General features: G+C 38.9%; 1 protein-coding gene across 1 annotated transcript in view; it reads right to left on the reverse strand.

Moving 5' to 3' along the window:
- The window catches only part of WDPCP (WD repeat containing planar cell polarity effector), a 132,479-nt gene that overhangs the window by 53,885 nt on the left and 64,307 nt on the right, over positions 1–14,287 (reverse strand). Inside the window, exons 13-14 of the mRNA XM_035552900.2 lie at positions 12,532–12,720; positions 9,725–9,848 (exon numbers count right to left, since the gene is read on the reverse strand). Coding sequence (XP_035408793.1) covers positions 9,725–9,848; positions 12,532–12,720 — 313 coding nt within the window. The remainder of the gene's footprint in view (positions 1–9,724; positions 9,849–12,531; positions 12,721–14,287) is intronic.

Raw genomic sequence — 14,287 nt, forward strand, 5'->3', positions numbered from 1 at the left:
ATCTAACCCAACATCTTACCAATAGCTAGGCACCTAGGAAAGAATATAACAATAAGGCAAGCATATGGTGATGCTTTCCTAGGTAGTCTCCTAGTCTCCAGCAATTTGTGGTTCAGGGATTTGCTGAGCCAGAGGTGGTTTCTATGCTGGTATTCCTCAGTGAATTTCTCTTCCCTCAATCTTCCCTTTGAACTCATATACAATTCTATCATCCACAACATCCTGTGGTAAGAAGCTTTATATGTTAATTATATGCTATGTAAAGAATCACTTTATTTTGAACCTGCCACGTGCTAGCTTTGCTTGATGACCCCTAGCTTTTGTATTAGAAGAAGCAACAAACAGTCATTTACTGTCCTCTTTCTCCCTAACACACACGATTTAATAGATCTCTATCTCAGTTGCCTCTTCCATAGGTTGAGGAGTTCTACGCTACTTAGTCATTCCTTTCAGTAAAGCTGTTTCATGCCTTTAATCACCCCAGCTGTTCTTCATAAAGCTTTTTGAGTACTACTATATCCTTTTACAGATCATGGGACTCCAAAACTACACACAATATTCACAATTCAGGTGAACTGAACTTCATTGTTTTGTTTTCTGTTCCTTTTCTAACAATTCCTGGCATTCAATGGGTTTTTGTACTTGTACTGAGCACTGAACTGACTACCAGTTATATGACCAAATTCTTCCTGAATAATTATGAGCTCCGACTCCACCATTTTATACATGAAGTTGAGTCACACCCTGCTACCTGCTTCACTTTGGATTTCCTTACATTGAATTTTATTATCAATTTTGACATTATGTCACTGAACCTGTGAAGTCCTTTTGCTATTCTTCACATAAGGTCCTTATCTTTACTAATCTGAATGATTTAGTGTCATTAGCAAATGCTGGCACCTCACTATTTGCTCCTTTTCCACATTACTTATGAGTATAGATCTGCTGTAGTTACAATTTGGTGACCTCCACTCAGTGAGACATCTGATCTTTTACTGTTTCTTACCTTCTAAAAAATTCCTTATCTGCAAAAGCGGATCTTCCCTCTTATCCTATGGCAGCTTAGTTTATTTAAGACATTTTGGTGAGATACCTTCCAAAAAGGTCTTCTATGGTCGAACTTTCCTCAACAGCAGCAGGATATCCTTTACTGACCATCACTACTGGTATCAAAGAATCCAGAGTTTTATGAGACACGATTTGACAATACTGCTGATTCTCCCCAGGTACATGTTCGTCATCTTATTAAAATATTAGTTTCTACTAATTTGACTGGTACAGAGGCTAGACTTACAGGACTATAGCTCTTTAGGTCTCTCCAGAATGTATTTTAAAAACAGATGATATTACCCATATTCTTGTGTTTAGGTGCTAACATCATTTGAAATAAGAGGTTACACACCACAGGATGTAGCTAAGCTATTTTATGCTTGACATCCTTTAGAAATTCTCAAAGAATTTTATCTAGCATTGTTCATATATTATTGCTTATCTACCTAGATTGTAACCCATTGTACTGATATTTCAACACTTAGCAGTGCAAACTAAGAAGTGCCCCCATCCTCTCCTACCCTGGTCAACTAGACAAAAGAGGATTTCTTAAGAGGTCTTTTATGTCCATCTGATTTTTGTGTCTCTCTGTAAACCTTTCTTCAAATATGTTTGCTAGTCAGAAACTATATTTGAGCACCTAAGATCTTTCTGTTAACTGGACAGTAATAATGGGATATAGGAGCTAGCCATTTCCAGTGCAAATCATCCAATTTATCTTCAAACAGCTCATTTTTACATGGCTAATTTAAGCTAATCAGATAGGTTCCCTTTATAGTTAATTGATAGGGATAGGCACTGACATTTGATTCTTCACACTTATCATAGAAATCCCCCTTCAATAGGATTACTCATCCTTTGGGTGCCCACATCCTTCTACTAACTGCAGAGGCAGCCCAGATGAATGTGTAGGACATCTAAATTCTACATTATTAAGTCAGGAGAGGTGAGGTGCAACCCCAAGACATTATATCCAGTTATTGAACAATTGACTATTGCTGACTTGTTCTAAATTTTACTTATCACATACTTCCCTTAACAGGCTTTTCAGCTGTGAAGAACCACAAAAGGGAGCTCTGCATTTGAAGACAGGAAGCCTAGGGCTGCCTGACCAGTTAGCTCTTCCTGGAAGACATTGGATGGAAAGGGAGAAAAGTCAGAAAATTTAAGCTCTTTTAGGGAAGAAAACAGACCATTTTTGTACATAACAAACAGATTACAAATTGCCAGGTCCTGTTCTGTTCTGATCTGATGAATGGCGTTCATGACAGAACTGTCAGATGGCCCACATACAGGAAAGTGAGGTGTGATGGTAGGGCTCAGGAAGATTCCGAAAATGAATGGAGGAAAAGTATCTTGGTAAAGAGATGTATTGGGTTTACAAGGCAAGGTTTTGGTAGCAGGGAGCTGCAGAGATGTCCTCTGTGAGAAGAGCCTGGAAGCTGCCCCACGTTAGATAAAAGCCAGTTCCAGCGATCTCCAAAAGGGACCCTCTGCTGGCCAAGGCTAAACCAATGAGCAACACTGGTTGTGCCCCTGGGGGAGCAAATTTAAGAAAGGGAAAAAATACTGTGCAACAGCGGCTGGGAGAAAGGAGTGAGAAAATGGGAGAGAAAGAATCCTGAAGACATCGAGGTCAGTGAGGAAGGAGGAGGAGGAGGTGCTCCAGGCTCTGGAGCAGAAGTCCCCCTGCTGCCCACGAAGAGGACCCTGGTGGATCAGGTTGTCCCCCTGAAGCCTGTGGAGATCCCAGGTGGATGGCATATGGCCCGAAGGTGGCTGTGGAGAGCCCTCACAGGTGCAGACTCTGGGCCAGAGCCGTAGCCCATGGACAGGAGCAGCTGCTCATGGGGGGGCGCTGGTTGTGAAAGTGTCCTCCCAAGCAGCCGTATCGAGGCCCTGATGTGGCCACTCCAGAAGGAGACACCAATAGTGACAAGGTGAAGTTGATAAGTAGGGAGTACCCGATGACACGCAAAGGAAAGCTGACTGACTTACCACAGCAGCTTAAATATGAAGATATGTTAAGAACTTTTTCTCCTGGTTTCGTCCATGAATATGGTATATTTTTGTGCTGTTTCTGCACTTGATGTATGCCCAAAGTCCTTTGGATTTGCAGAGCTGGTACAGAAGGAAACATGACTTTCTGAGGGCAGATTATCAGTTACATAGCACAACACAACACAACAATGGTTTCCATTTGGGCTCAGCTTCTAAAAGTACTAATATCAAAGATTAACCAGCATAGGGGGGATAGCCTTGGCACAAAGAACATTAGTCTGGCATGGCTATTCCGTTTTCCTCTTTAAAAGTGTGGTCCCACGGGTAGAGACGTAGCAAAGAACTGGAAGAGGTATGGCACTCTGGGCCACCAAGCAGCCAGCCGTCGGTGGCTGTGGGAAGTTGTACCACAGCAGAGCAGCTCTGGGACTGCCCTAAGTGTGTGGGAGGGGATGTCTTTCCCATGCTTCAAGCAATGTCTCCCATTAGTTTCAGCAGAAAGTCTTGCCCAAATCTCTGTCAGAGACTTCTTGTGCTTTATCTTCACGGGATTTTATTCTCAAGCAATTATGTCGTGTTATTTCCTCTTTTTTTTTTCCTAATATTTTGCTCAGTATTTCGTACATTGTGTTCGTCCCTAGAGAATTAAATCCTGGAGCTACTCCTGTGGCATCAAAGCATCTGCCTGAAATTGGAAGCTGGTTTAAGAAAAAACTCATTAGCAATATAGGACTGAAGCAAAGACATTCTAAACTTTTCCTGAGATTTAAATATCTCTTTAAATGAAAAAATAATCTAGTTCCATTGAATAGGTGCCTTTATTTCTTGTTTCTAAAACAGGTCAAGAAGCATGACCAGGGGATCTTTTCATGTGCAGTTCCATCACAGCAATTGAAATTCTCATTTATCAGTGCCATGGCTATATGAAAACCTTTGGTTTTGATCGTTCTTACAAGATGACAAAAAATGACTCTTCAAAGTCCTCTCCAGAAGGTGCTACTTTAGTCAGAATGCTGCTACTGAACTTACTCCCGTAGAGATGAATTCTGTTCATGTGGCCACCATAGAGAACCTGACTGACATCAGCGGTCATTTTATCTGAAGGCATAATTTAATGCCTAATAGGTTACCTTATGAATATAAAAGACATTCTCAGTCCTGAACCATGTCATCATTAATGTTTATACGTATTTTGTGACACACTATGTACCAATATAATTATAGATTCTACTTTTAGGGTGCTCTTTAAAAGGATCATAAAAGCTCTTTGCTCACTTTGTCCCTTAGTTCCATACAGTTGGGAGCAAATCGGATTGGGAACTATTATGGTGTTGAGGCATTTTCTCACCTTTGATTTAGGGTCCTGTTTAGGATGGAATAGTCACGGTGCACGTCTACTTTGCAGACTGCACTGTAGCGATACAAGAACCTGCTTACCAAGGGTTAGTTAGAACTGCATAAGTGATGTCGCTGCAGGGTGAAAGAGCTTTATTTTAGCTTTTCAAAGGTTGTCTTGGAGGTAAGCGGTAACTGTGTCAAGGAATCATGTCAGGCTGCATAGCAGTACACTTCACAACTCTCAAATAGTGAAGTGATTGATAAGAAACCGTACTGGCTGGAAACAGATCTCCCCTGATGCTAAGGATCACCTACTTTCTCATCTCGTTTACTAGTTTTTATTTAAAAAAGACCTCAGTCAAGCTCTGTGTATAAATTTGTACTACATCATGAATGTTCTGCCTAACATGTATCTAAATTCTTCTTTGCTTTAAACCAACAGAATCTTACACTGGACACTGGAAGAGTACATGACACTTCTGGGGTGAAGCATAAAAACAGTAACAGCAAAAATACATAGCTTTCATTTTTGGACTTGTACAAAGCAGAATACTTCTGTGAATCCATTCAAAACCCTCTGAGTGGATATGATCAGAGCTGTGCTTTTCTCTTGAAAGAGGCAAATGAACCGTCCTGGTATTTAGAACAGAGCTTTGCTTCGTAGGGAAACATATTTGTACTTGGAGCTGGTAGAAAGGGGATGGATGATGGAATTACCAGATGGGAAGGTCCACATGGTTTTGAATCTTAGTGTTTTTCCACAGCAAACAAAACGAAACAAAACAAAACAAAACAAAACAAGAAAGATCCTTAAATTGTGCATTCAGAAGCACAAGAAGAGAACTACAAAGGAGGAAAGGGCACAGCAGAAGCATGGAGCTGGGCCTGCATTCTAATTCCACAGCTCCTCAGACGCATTCCAGACTTCACTTTCCAACCCTGCCTTCGCTTCCAGCTCATGCCATGTTTCTTCCTCACTGTCTTTCTGAGAAGGAGAGAAAAGTTTCAATGAAATAGAGCCAGCGCGTGTTTGTGCCAGAGTGTGTCAAACAAACAAGATAATTTCATGCATTAGAAAATATGACAAGTCCAATTTACGAATGCTTGATCAGAGGGAAGCAAAGCCATGAGTCAGCGATGCCGTAGTTAACGAGTGAAAAACTATTCCATCCCATTCCATGTTCTGTGCACGGCTAGATGAGGCTGTTATCCAGAGGCAGGAGGTTGTGCAGCCACTCCCCCATTACACAAATACACTTCGTAGGCAGCACTTAACAAAAGGGTGGGGGCAAGGAGGTTACAGCTCCCCAAGGCTTCCTAATAAATCCGCCTCTGCTCAACATTTTACATAATGATATAATGCATTATATTATTATAAGTAGTGACATCATAATAAAATACAGGAGTGCTGCTCAAGTGGCAAGGAACACCGAAGACATATTTTTATACTTGTAATTCAGTTCCAGTATTTTTTAATTATAGATAAGAATTTAAAGTGAAAATAATTATTCATTCCATAAATACTGTTGTAATGGATCCCTGGCATATAATTAAGAGGCCTTTAATTTTAATTTTGTATACTGAATGCCTGTTTTTGGAGGTATTCCATATTCTTTATTCAGGGCCTATACCTGCAAAACTCTGTGCCTCTATGTTAGTGGAAACCTGAAGATGCTGCACGGATTACAAATAGAAAAACTTAGCTTTTGTAATGAAACATACAAATAACGTGGCTCTGTTAAATATGGTGCAAGATGGTTTCCTTCCTTCTAAATGCAATACATTTCAGTTGTGCCCTCAGTGTTTCTTGGCCTATTCAGGTTGCTGCACCATTTTCTAACCCATACTTGCAATACAGCTCTGTTGTTACAGAGCACCTTCTTTCTAAAGTGCCCAATACCTAAATGAGGGAACCTACCATCACAACATTGTTTTTTTTTCTGGAAACTGATCTTTTTGATGGCAGAAAAATACTTAGCTTATAATCTCACCGATAATGTGAAAATGGATGTCTCCAGTTATGTGCAACTGGATATAAAACCTTTCCGCCTGCAGTAAAGATTAAAATCATTGGCACATGATTATTACAAGGTGAGGATAGCCTTTCTGAAAAGGTGACTGCATTTCTCAGTTCTAGTAAACACAGACACTCAAATCTTAAAAAGTACAACAATAACTGGCACCTTTTTGGCAGACTCAGCAGGCAGGTCAAAGATTGTCTCAGCATGTAGAATGAATTAATATTTCTCTCCCAAGAGTGGGTCCTTCTAGAAAAGGCTTAAGGCAGATTGGTGGGGCATTCAAAGGAAAGCTGGGGGGGCAGGGAGTTGGGGGTGAAGAATTTTGTTTATATGAATATTTTTCAGATGTAGATCTAGAAACATTTAAGCTTTTTAATGTTTTAATCTTGCATGAAAGACTCCGCCCTTCTCTGTCCACCCCTTATGCTTCTGGTCTCCTCTATAGCCCACCACACACATCCTACACGGTTGTCTGTTTTCGCTCTGTACTCCTACTCTACCCTTTTGTATTATTCTGCATGTCTCTATCCCTCTCTTTAGTCCTTTGCTCTCATTTCCTTGTTTTTCGCTTATGTTTCTAAGCCACATTCCTCTCCCTTCCCACCCCACGTTTGAATTTCTGGCTCCCAGTGTCTTTCAGCTCACTGTCACCTACATTTGCCTCCTGTGCATATGCTTTTTGCTTTCTCTGAAGCCCAAAGGAATTGCAGAAGTCCTTACTATATTCCAGGGGATATTTTTTGAATACCAGCCATACTTACAGTGCATGCAACTTAAGAAGCTCTGTGTTTCCTCTGCTTCTTGTTGCAATAGGGAACAAAGTGATTATTTTGCTTTTGTCTCCTCTTGCTCGCAAGAGAGTAACAAACATACCCTAGTGCTGTGTCAAGTTGGCATTGACAGTTTACAGTGCATTTGCATTTGTCTTCTTGCAATTATTTTCTTTGGTCCTATATACACATCTGTGGAAGCACAGATTCACTGTGAAGAGATTCATTAACTGTTTGTAACTAGCTTGCAAGTATTTAGTGCTACCTTAATAAAAAAATAAAAAAGGAATGAATCAAATAACAAGGGTTGAGACAGCATAAAACTGACTTTAAATGCAGCCTTCCTGACATCCAGATAAAGTTGTCATCTCTGACAAACAGGTAGTGGGAAGACTATTCCATTTCCAGTACCTGATGAGTATAATAGGTTGATCCAAAAAGGCAAGAGCAGACTTTTCTTCCTGTTTTGAACCCACATTCATAAATGCAGGTTGGCAGATGTGGCTGGCCTTGCTGGCTCCTTACAGAGGGACGTAACAGCAGAGGCTGCAACTTCTGCATGCCTGGACGAATTAGTGAGCTTTGTGCCTCGCTGAGATTCTCCCAGACATTGCAGCATGCCTAGATGGCTTTCTCTCACCCAGAACCATCCAGCTGGTTTACCATTCCTCCAGCAAATCTGTAGCACTTGCTTTTTAGCCTACATTCAAATCATTCTAGTCACTTCAGAAAACATCTAAAAGGAAATAAACAGCAATTAAGGCACAGACACTTTAATACAATAAAGATCAGCTCTGGACATCATTTTCTTGCTTTCTATCAGATGAATCTCCCATTTTTGAACATTTCATTTTCTACTTAGATTATGTCTTCTCAGATAAGCTTTAAGCATTACCATCTGTTCTGCAGCAATCACATGATCCTATCACTTTGATTCAGCTGAATACAAATCCCTTTGACAATAGGGAAACAGCAAAACAACATTCATTTCTTTCAAGAAACTGCCACAACAGTAGATTGTTCAAGGGCCACATTATAGTGGAGGTAAAACACATGGGGAGACCCTCCTGCACCCCTCCCATCTGTGCCCCATGCTGTCCAGGCAGAGTTCTGACACTGAAGCTTCATGTTTGCTAGGGGGATTGAGTCAGTATTTCAGCTGTGTTCAGCAGCCCCAAGGGCTGAAAGCTCAGCCAGGGCCCCATGCCTCTGCATGCCTGCTAGCATTTGGAAGCAAATCCTGAGTCAGAGGGAATACACCTTTCTCTAGCAGATGTAAGAGCGCTACAGCTATTACACCTCAGCAATCTCTGAGGCATTCTTTCCGCATCTGTCTTCTGCAGGCAACTGGCCCACAGCCACTACAGTTGGCCACTGCAGCAACAGATCTCCCCTGCTGGTTTCTAGGAGAAAGGCAAAAGCAGAGCTTGTACCCTGTACTGTGGCCAAATCTATCAAGAAAACTCCAGTAAAAGCTGGTACACATTATGCAGATATTTGGCGCATTCTTCTACTTAGAATAATTACCGCATTGGTACGGACCCGTTTAGCAGAAAGGTGATCCTGTTCAGACTCAAAATTTAGAAGACAGTATAAATAATTTCTCTTTTAGATTTGTAAGAAGCACACAGTGTACCATCAAAGAAGCACACACTGTACCATCAAAGAAGCTTGCAGTTCCTAACTTTGCATACGTGGACAACATATACAATCTGGATGGAACACAGAAAAAGGGCACGTTGCAAGTCTCCTCAGCATGTTCTCAACAAGTCATTACAAACATTTGGGTTATCATTCAGAAGATAATTTCTCTTTCTTTTCACTGACTGGATAATTATCAGAGGGAATGCTTCAGTTGTATTTGTGGTTGAACACATGAACAGTTTGAACTGCTTATATTGATATTTACAACAGATTGAAATTTAGGCTATTAATGTATTACACATATATAGTCATATATCAATGTAATATAAATTCTAGCTGAATTTGGTATTACGAATTTTCTAACATCATATAATTTACAGATGAAAGCAATATTTCATTTTCTTGTATTTTAATGGTGAAGACTTCTACACCTTAAAGTGTACTGAAAGTGGCTGGAAAATGTCACTCTGAAGGTGACAATAACCAACTGCTCAGATTTCAAGGGTGCAAAACCAAAAACGTCTTGCATGATACTGTTCATTTGCAATTTAGCATCTATTTAAACTCAAGATTTTCTCCAAGTTTGTAAGCTGTTTCAATAGTTAACCTGCAAGCAGTTGGTGAATATAAATCTCTCAGATGCATGCTATCTTTTTTTCTATCAAGCTAAAAGGGAAAGAGTGAATCATTTTATGTATACTGATGATAGAAGAGCTCTGAATAACATTTTATCTGCAATACCGTAGTTGAAAGGAACGAAGTGCAAGTTAAACAAACAGTAACAATGAATGCATTTTTTTCAGGGGTGGTCCTCTTGGAAAATGTTAACCACATTAAAGTAGGTAGTTATTGAAATATGCAATTAATTTTGAGTCGATAGAAGTTGAAACTGTCATTCACCTGAGGAGGTGGTGGAAGAACCTTCTCGCATATCTGCTGATGGGGTCCCTGTACTCCAGCACGGTTGTATCCAAGAGGGGTCTTGTTGGAGCATAAAAGGTTCCAAGGCTTGCCTCAAGCTGTGCTGTAGAGTTCAAACACAGCAGCAATGAAACAAGTGAAATGGTTTCAATTACAACAGGTTGCTCATGTTTGCAGTCAGTCAAATTCCTCAAACACTGATGCAATGTGATGTTGTTGCAGGACAGATGAAATTAAAATATGACAGCTTGTACAAACACAAATGTGCATATAAACTTTCACTTTGAGGCAGAGCTGACAATGACTTTGAGCAACAAAAGCTGTCAAAAAGATGAAAAAGTTTATAACACATCTAGTTCTCACCAGAAGCATACAATTAAAAGTGACTCATAAGAAAAATACAGTTTGAACAAGTTTGTCCAGTAGAGATCAACTCTGTTAGCTCAAATTTTCTAAGTCCTCTTAGGCAGACAACAATGAACTTCAGTTTTTCAGGGATTATTCTTATGTGTTAGGTCAGCAGGTGACAGAACCTTTCTTGTGATGGCCTTGAGGTCTAAGGAACCTCCTTCAGCCAATAGTTCTTTACAAACTTTAAATAAAAGGGTCTAGAAACCCTAAGGGCTTGGCTCTCCTACAGCGTGTAGTGGTTGGAAACAGAATAACCTCCCTTGTAATCAATAAAATAAAGCCCTTTTGTTACAGAAGTTGTCTTCTCTTTAAATACTTTCTGACTGGTGTACTCCACAGCCTTAGCTCTGAGCCATTTTGCTACATGTTTTTAATACAAAATTACAAGCAATGTAGGAAAATACACACTAGGCATTCACATCCCACATGCTTAGCTGAGAAGAAATTTAATGATCGATAATATTTATGCTATATGACTTCTGCTTGACAGTCAACACATGCAGAAGTCACACAGTCCAAACAAAACGACTGACAGAAGTCTTGCTCACTCTGAAGGCACAGGGAGAATTTGCTATACCAGCACAGGTTTTCCTTTCAAGGTGGATGTGCAAATCACTGCTGCTCATCAGAATTTTGTGGGGGCTTGAAAACCAAAATACAACCAACCTATTGTCTCATTAGGCAGACAATATCTCATTGATTTTCTGTTATTAGCGTTTGTTTGAACTAGCCATTTCTGTATTTAGCGATAAAGGCTCTTTATTTCGAGCATAGTTACATTTTATTTTATTAGGCTTGATTGCACTAAATGTGCTAATAGTACTGTGTTAGGAACACAGGCAAACTGTTAGTAAATTAGGTTTTGTGTTATCTTAAATCTAGACAGTAAGATGAGCTGAACTTTAAAGGTATTTTCTTTCAAAGCAGCAGTCAATTTAGATTAAATCGAATACAGCGGTACCTCGCGAAAACAAGCCGTATGCTCTTGCCATTGCTGTTTTCTTGACAGCATGTTTTGTACTTCAGAAATATTCCAACCTACATGGAATACGAGCAACTACTAGCACAGTTATACATTCATTAGATAGCCCAGCTTGATGTTGAAGGCAGAATAAAGATCTCAAAGATAACTGCCACATTGTTATAAATAAAAGGCCTCACTGGGTTTTTGCTAATAAAAAAAGAAAACAAATTACTATGCCAAATTTGTTAGCTTCATGTAGAATAACTCCCGGACAGAATAAAATTCCATCTGCTGTAAGCAGTGTTAGGAAGCCGCATGGGGGAAACACACAGACATCTATTTATAATGTGCATATTTTTACAAGAGTGTTAAAATCAGTTTGTTTTTTTTTTAATAGGTTCTTTTAAAAGCATGTTTTATTTAGAATTGATATGCTATATTTGCAATACAGGGATTTTTCAATCAGATCCCCCAAAATGCGATAGCTGATGGTTTGGCAGCGACATAGGACACCTTGGAGTTTTTCTATCATCAAACACACCAGAACCCTAAGTATTCTTTCTTGCCACAAAAGATGCCTGGTCCCCAGCTGTCTGCCTGCTAGACTGGAGGATAACACCTTCGCTAAATCAAGGCACTTCAAATCTTGAAGTCTATTGAGTTTCAAGATACACAGCAAATCAAGAGGAAGGCATGACACCAGGCTTCAGCAGAAACGAGGCTGAGCCTAAAATTCATCATTTCTCGTGAGGGACCCCAGCTACTACTGCAGGGGGCCAGAAGATTACAGTGAGGACAAAAGCTGTAATCCTAAAGGAGGCAGCAGAGGATAGTGTATTCAAAGCTTTTTGGATCTTGTAGTGAAAGAATGACCCTTCATAAGCACCTTAGAAACCATACTAAAATCTCTTGTCCCTGCTACAGGCAAGTGTCCCTCCTTAAGCCAGTGCTGTCTCAGTACGATTATAAAACAAACATTGAAGCCTGTATTAACTAACACTAGCCTGAAGTAAGCTAAATTTATAACGTTATATACATTTATAAATTTATAATAATTTATAAAATTTATAATTTAATTTATAAAGTTATAACTAATTTATAAAGTTATAACACATATAAGATAGTGCTATACATATTAACTCATGCCTATCCTATATATGTTAAAATATGCATTATTTTACTTTCACTACTGATAAGAAACGTGAACTAAGATGGAATCAACACATTGATCTAGACTTTACTGAAATTATTTCTCTACATATGACATTTAATTATGGAGTACCATGATCAAATGATTGTCTGGATTAGCTCTATTGTCTTCTTTATAAAGTAAATAAATATATCATCATAATCCACACAAGAATTACAAAGACTCCACAAAAATACATTAAAAATATAATCAGTCCCTTACCTTCTCTGTCTGGTGTAAGCTTTTGTTTAAGAAGGTGATTGACAATGGCACTCAAGCATATGTAACACTGATGACCCATCATGTTCCAGTTCATGGTGTTCAGGACATTAATTGCCTCGTGTACCTCATCATACTGAATGTACTGGTGGATGATTTCCACAAGGCCCAGCTGTCCTCTCATGATCACACCTTTTATAGGAAAACCAAAGACTGTGTTATGAGTAGTGTAAAACAATAGCTGACTACTTTTCAGCACAGCTAAAAATAATTGGTGTTGGTTAAAATCAGAAAGCTTAAGTTAATGATTTTCACTATTAAATTTTTATGTGATATAGCTCCTTATTATCTTAGTTTATTTAGATGTAGGGTGCTTTGGACAGCAGAGGAAAACTATCAGTGAACTTCACGCATGGAGGATAGGGTGAATGTGGCCAATACCCACTAGTGAAAACAATGTAATGAAGTTTGTTTTAAACACGTTAGAAAAAGCTTATTCTCAGTCTGCTATTGTTGTTTGGGAGGTAATAAATTCCTGTTCCTAGCACCACTTTCTTGTAGAGAAATACTGCTGGACAACAGTAGAAAAAACAATAGCAGCAGTCTCACACAGACTTACCAATGTATACAAGTTTACAGCAGTTCAGACCTCAAAGAACTCTTCTACTCCCTATATTGCAATTGCTCTGGAACTAACTTCTAACCTGGCAACATTCTCTAAGGGAGGTATTTCTTCTGATATGTTGATATCATGAAAGATATTAACAACTAGGAACCTTTGAACTTGTACACATGAAACCATGGTCTTGCTTGCCATAACAGAAAAAAAAAAGTGACAGATTGCCCACTCCATGAGAGCATGATTTACAGCATTCTGTATTAATGCAAGTATTAACTAAATGCAAGTATTAACTAATGCAAGTATTAACTAAAACAGATTCACAGATTTTTTGACTTGCTGGTCTCAGCTTCTGAACAGAAAAGGTGACTGAAAAATTGCAGAGAGTAAGGTTTTTATCGTCTCTGACTATCTAGATGATCATGTGCCATAGGCCTTGCACAGCATTTTAGTACTTCTTTCTTGCTTTGTATCACTGTGCTAGCATATTATTTATTGCTACTGCTCCAGATATTAGAACGAGACCAGAATAAACCTACTGTTTCCCTCTCACTAATTAAAAACATTTAAAAAAAGAAATAGAAATAAATCTCAATCTACATTCTGATGGTGTTTGTCAAAATTAATTTCAAGGAAAAAAATATGATGAGAAAGGGAACAAGCTGATTTTCAAAATGAATTTTGGAGCCATAGGATGGATGGGGAAAAAAGTCTGGTGACAGAGAAAAGCAGACATTGTATATAGAAAAGAGATCTCAGAGAATTTTTGTAAACGTTGTTGTGAATATTGTTTGTGACAGAAAATAAAAATAGAGGGAAAAAAGTGCAGGAAAAACATCTGACTATAGCTCGAGGTGAGGTAATCTGCTGAGAACTTGCAAATACGGATCTGATGCTTTGGGGGAAAAAAAACACTTGTATACATACACACACATATACACATTTGTAATAGAGAAATATTTAATTTTGTAGCACTATTAAAGAAAAGATATGTTTGTCTATTGTATTTCACTTAATATTTGCATATATTAAAGTCTATGGACTTTATACTGTGTAATAGCTATGTTTAATGAGTGCACATCTGTGATAACATCTAATTGTTACAGTAGAATTTATTTGTCTTAAACATTTCATGCTTTT

The sequence above is a fragment of the Cygnus atratus genome, chromosome 3, assembly GCF_013377495.2.
Source record: "Cygnus atratus isolate AKBS03 ecotype Queensland, Australia chromosome 3, CAtr_DNAZoo_HiC_assembly, whole genome shotgun sequence".
Taxonomy (NCBI): Eukaryota; Metazoa; Chordata; class Aves; order Anseriformes; family Anatidae; genus Cygnus; species Cygnus atratus.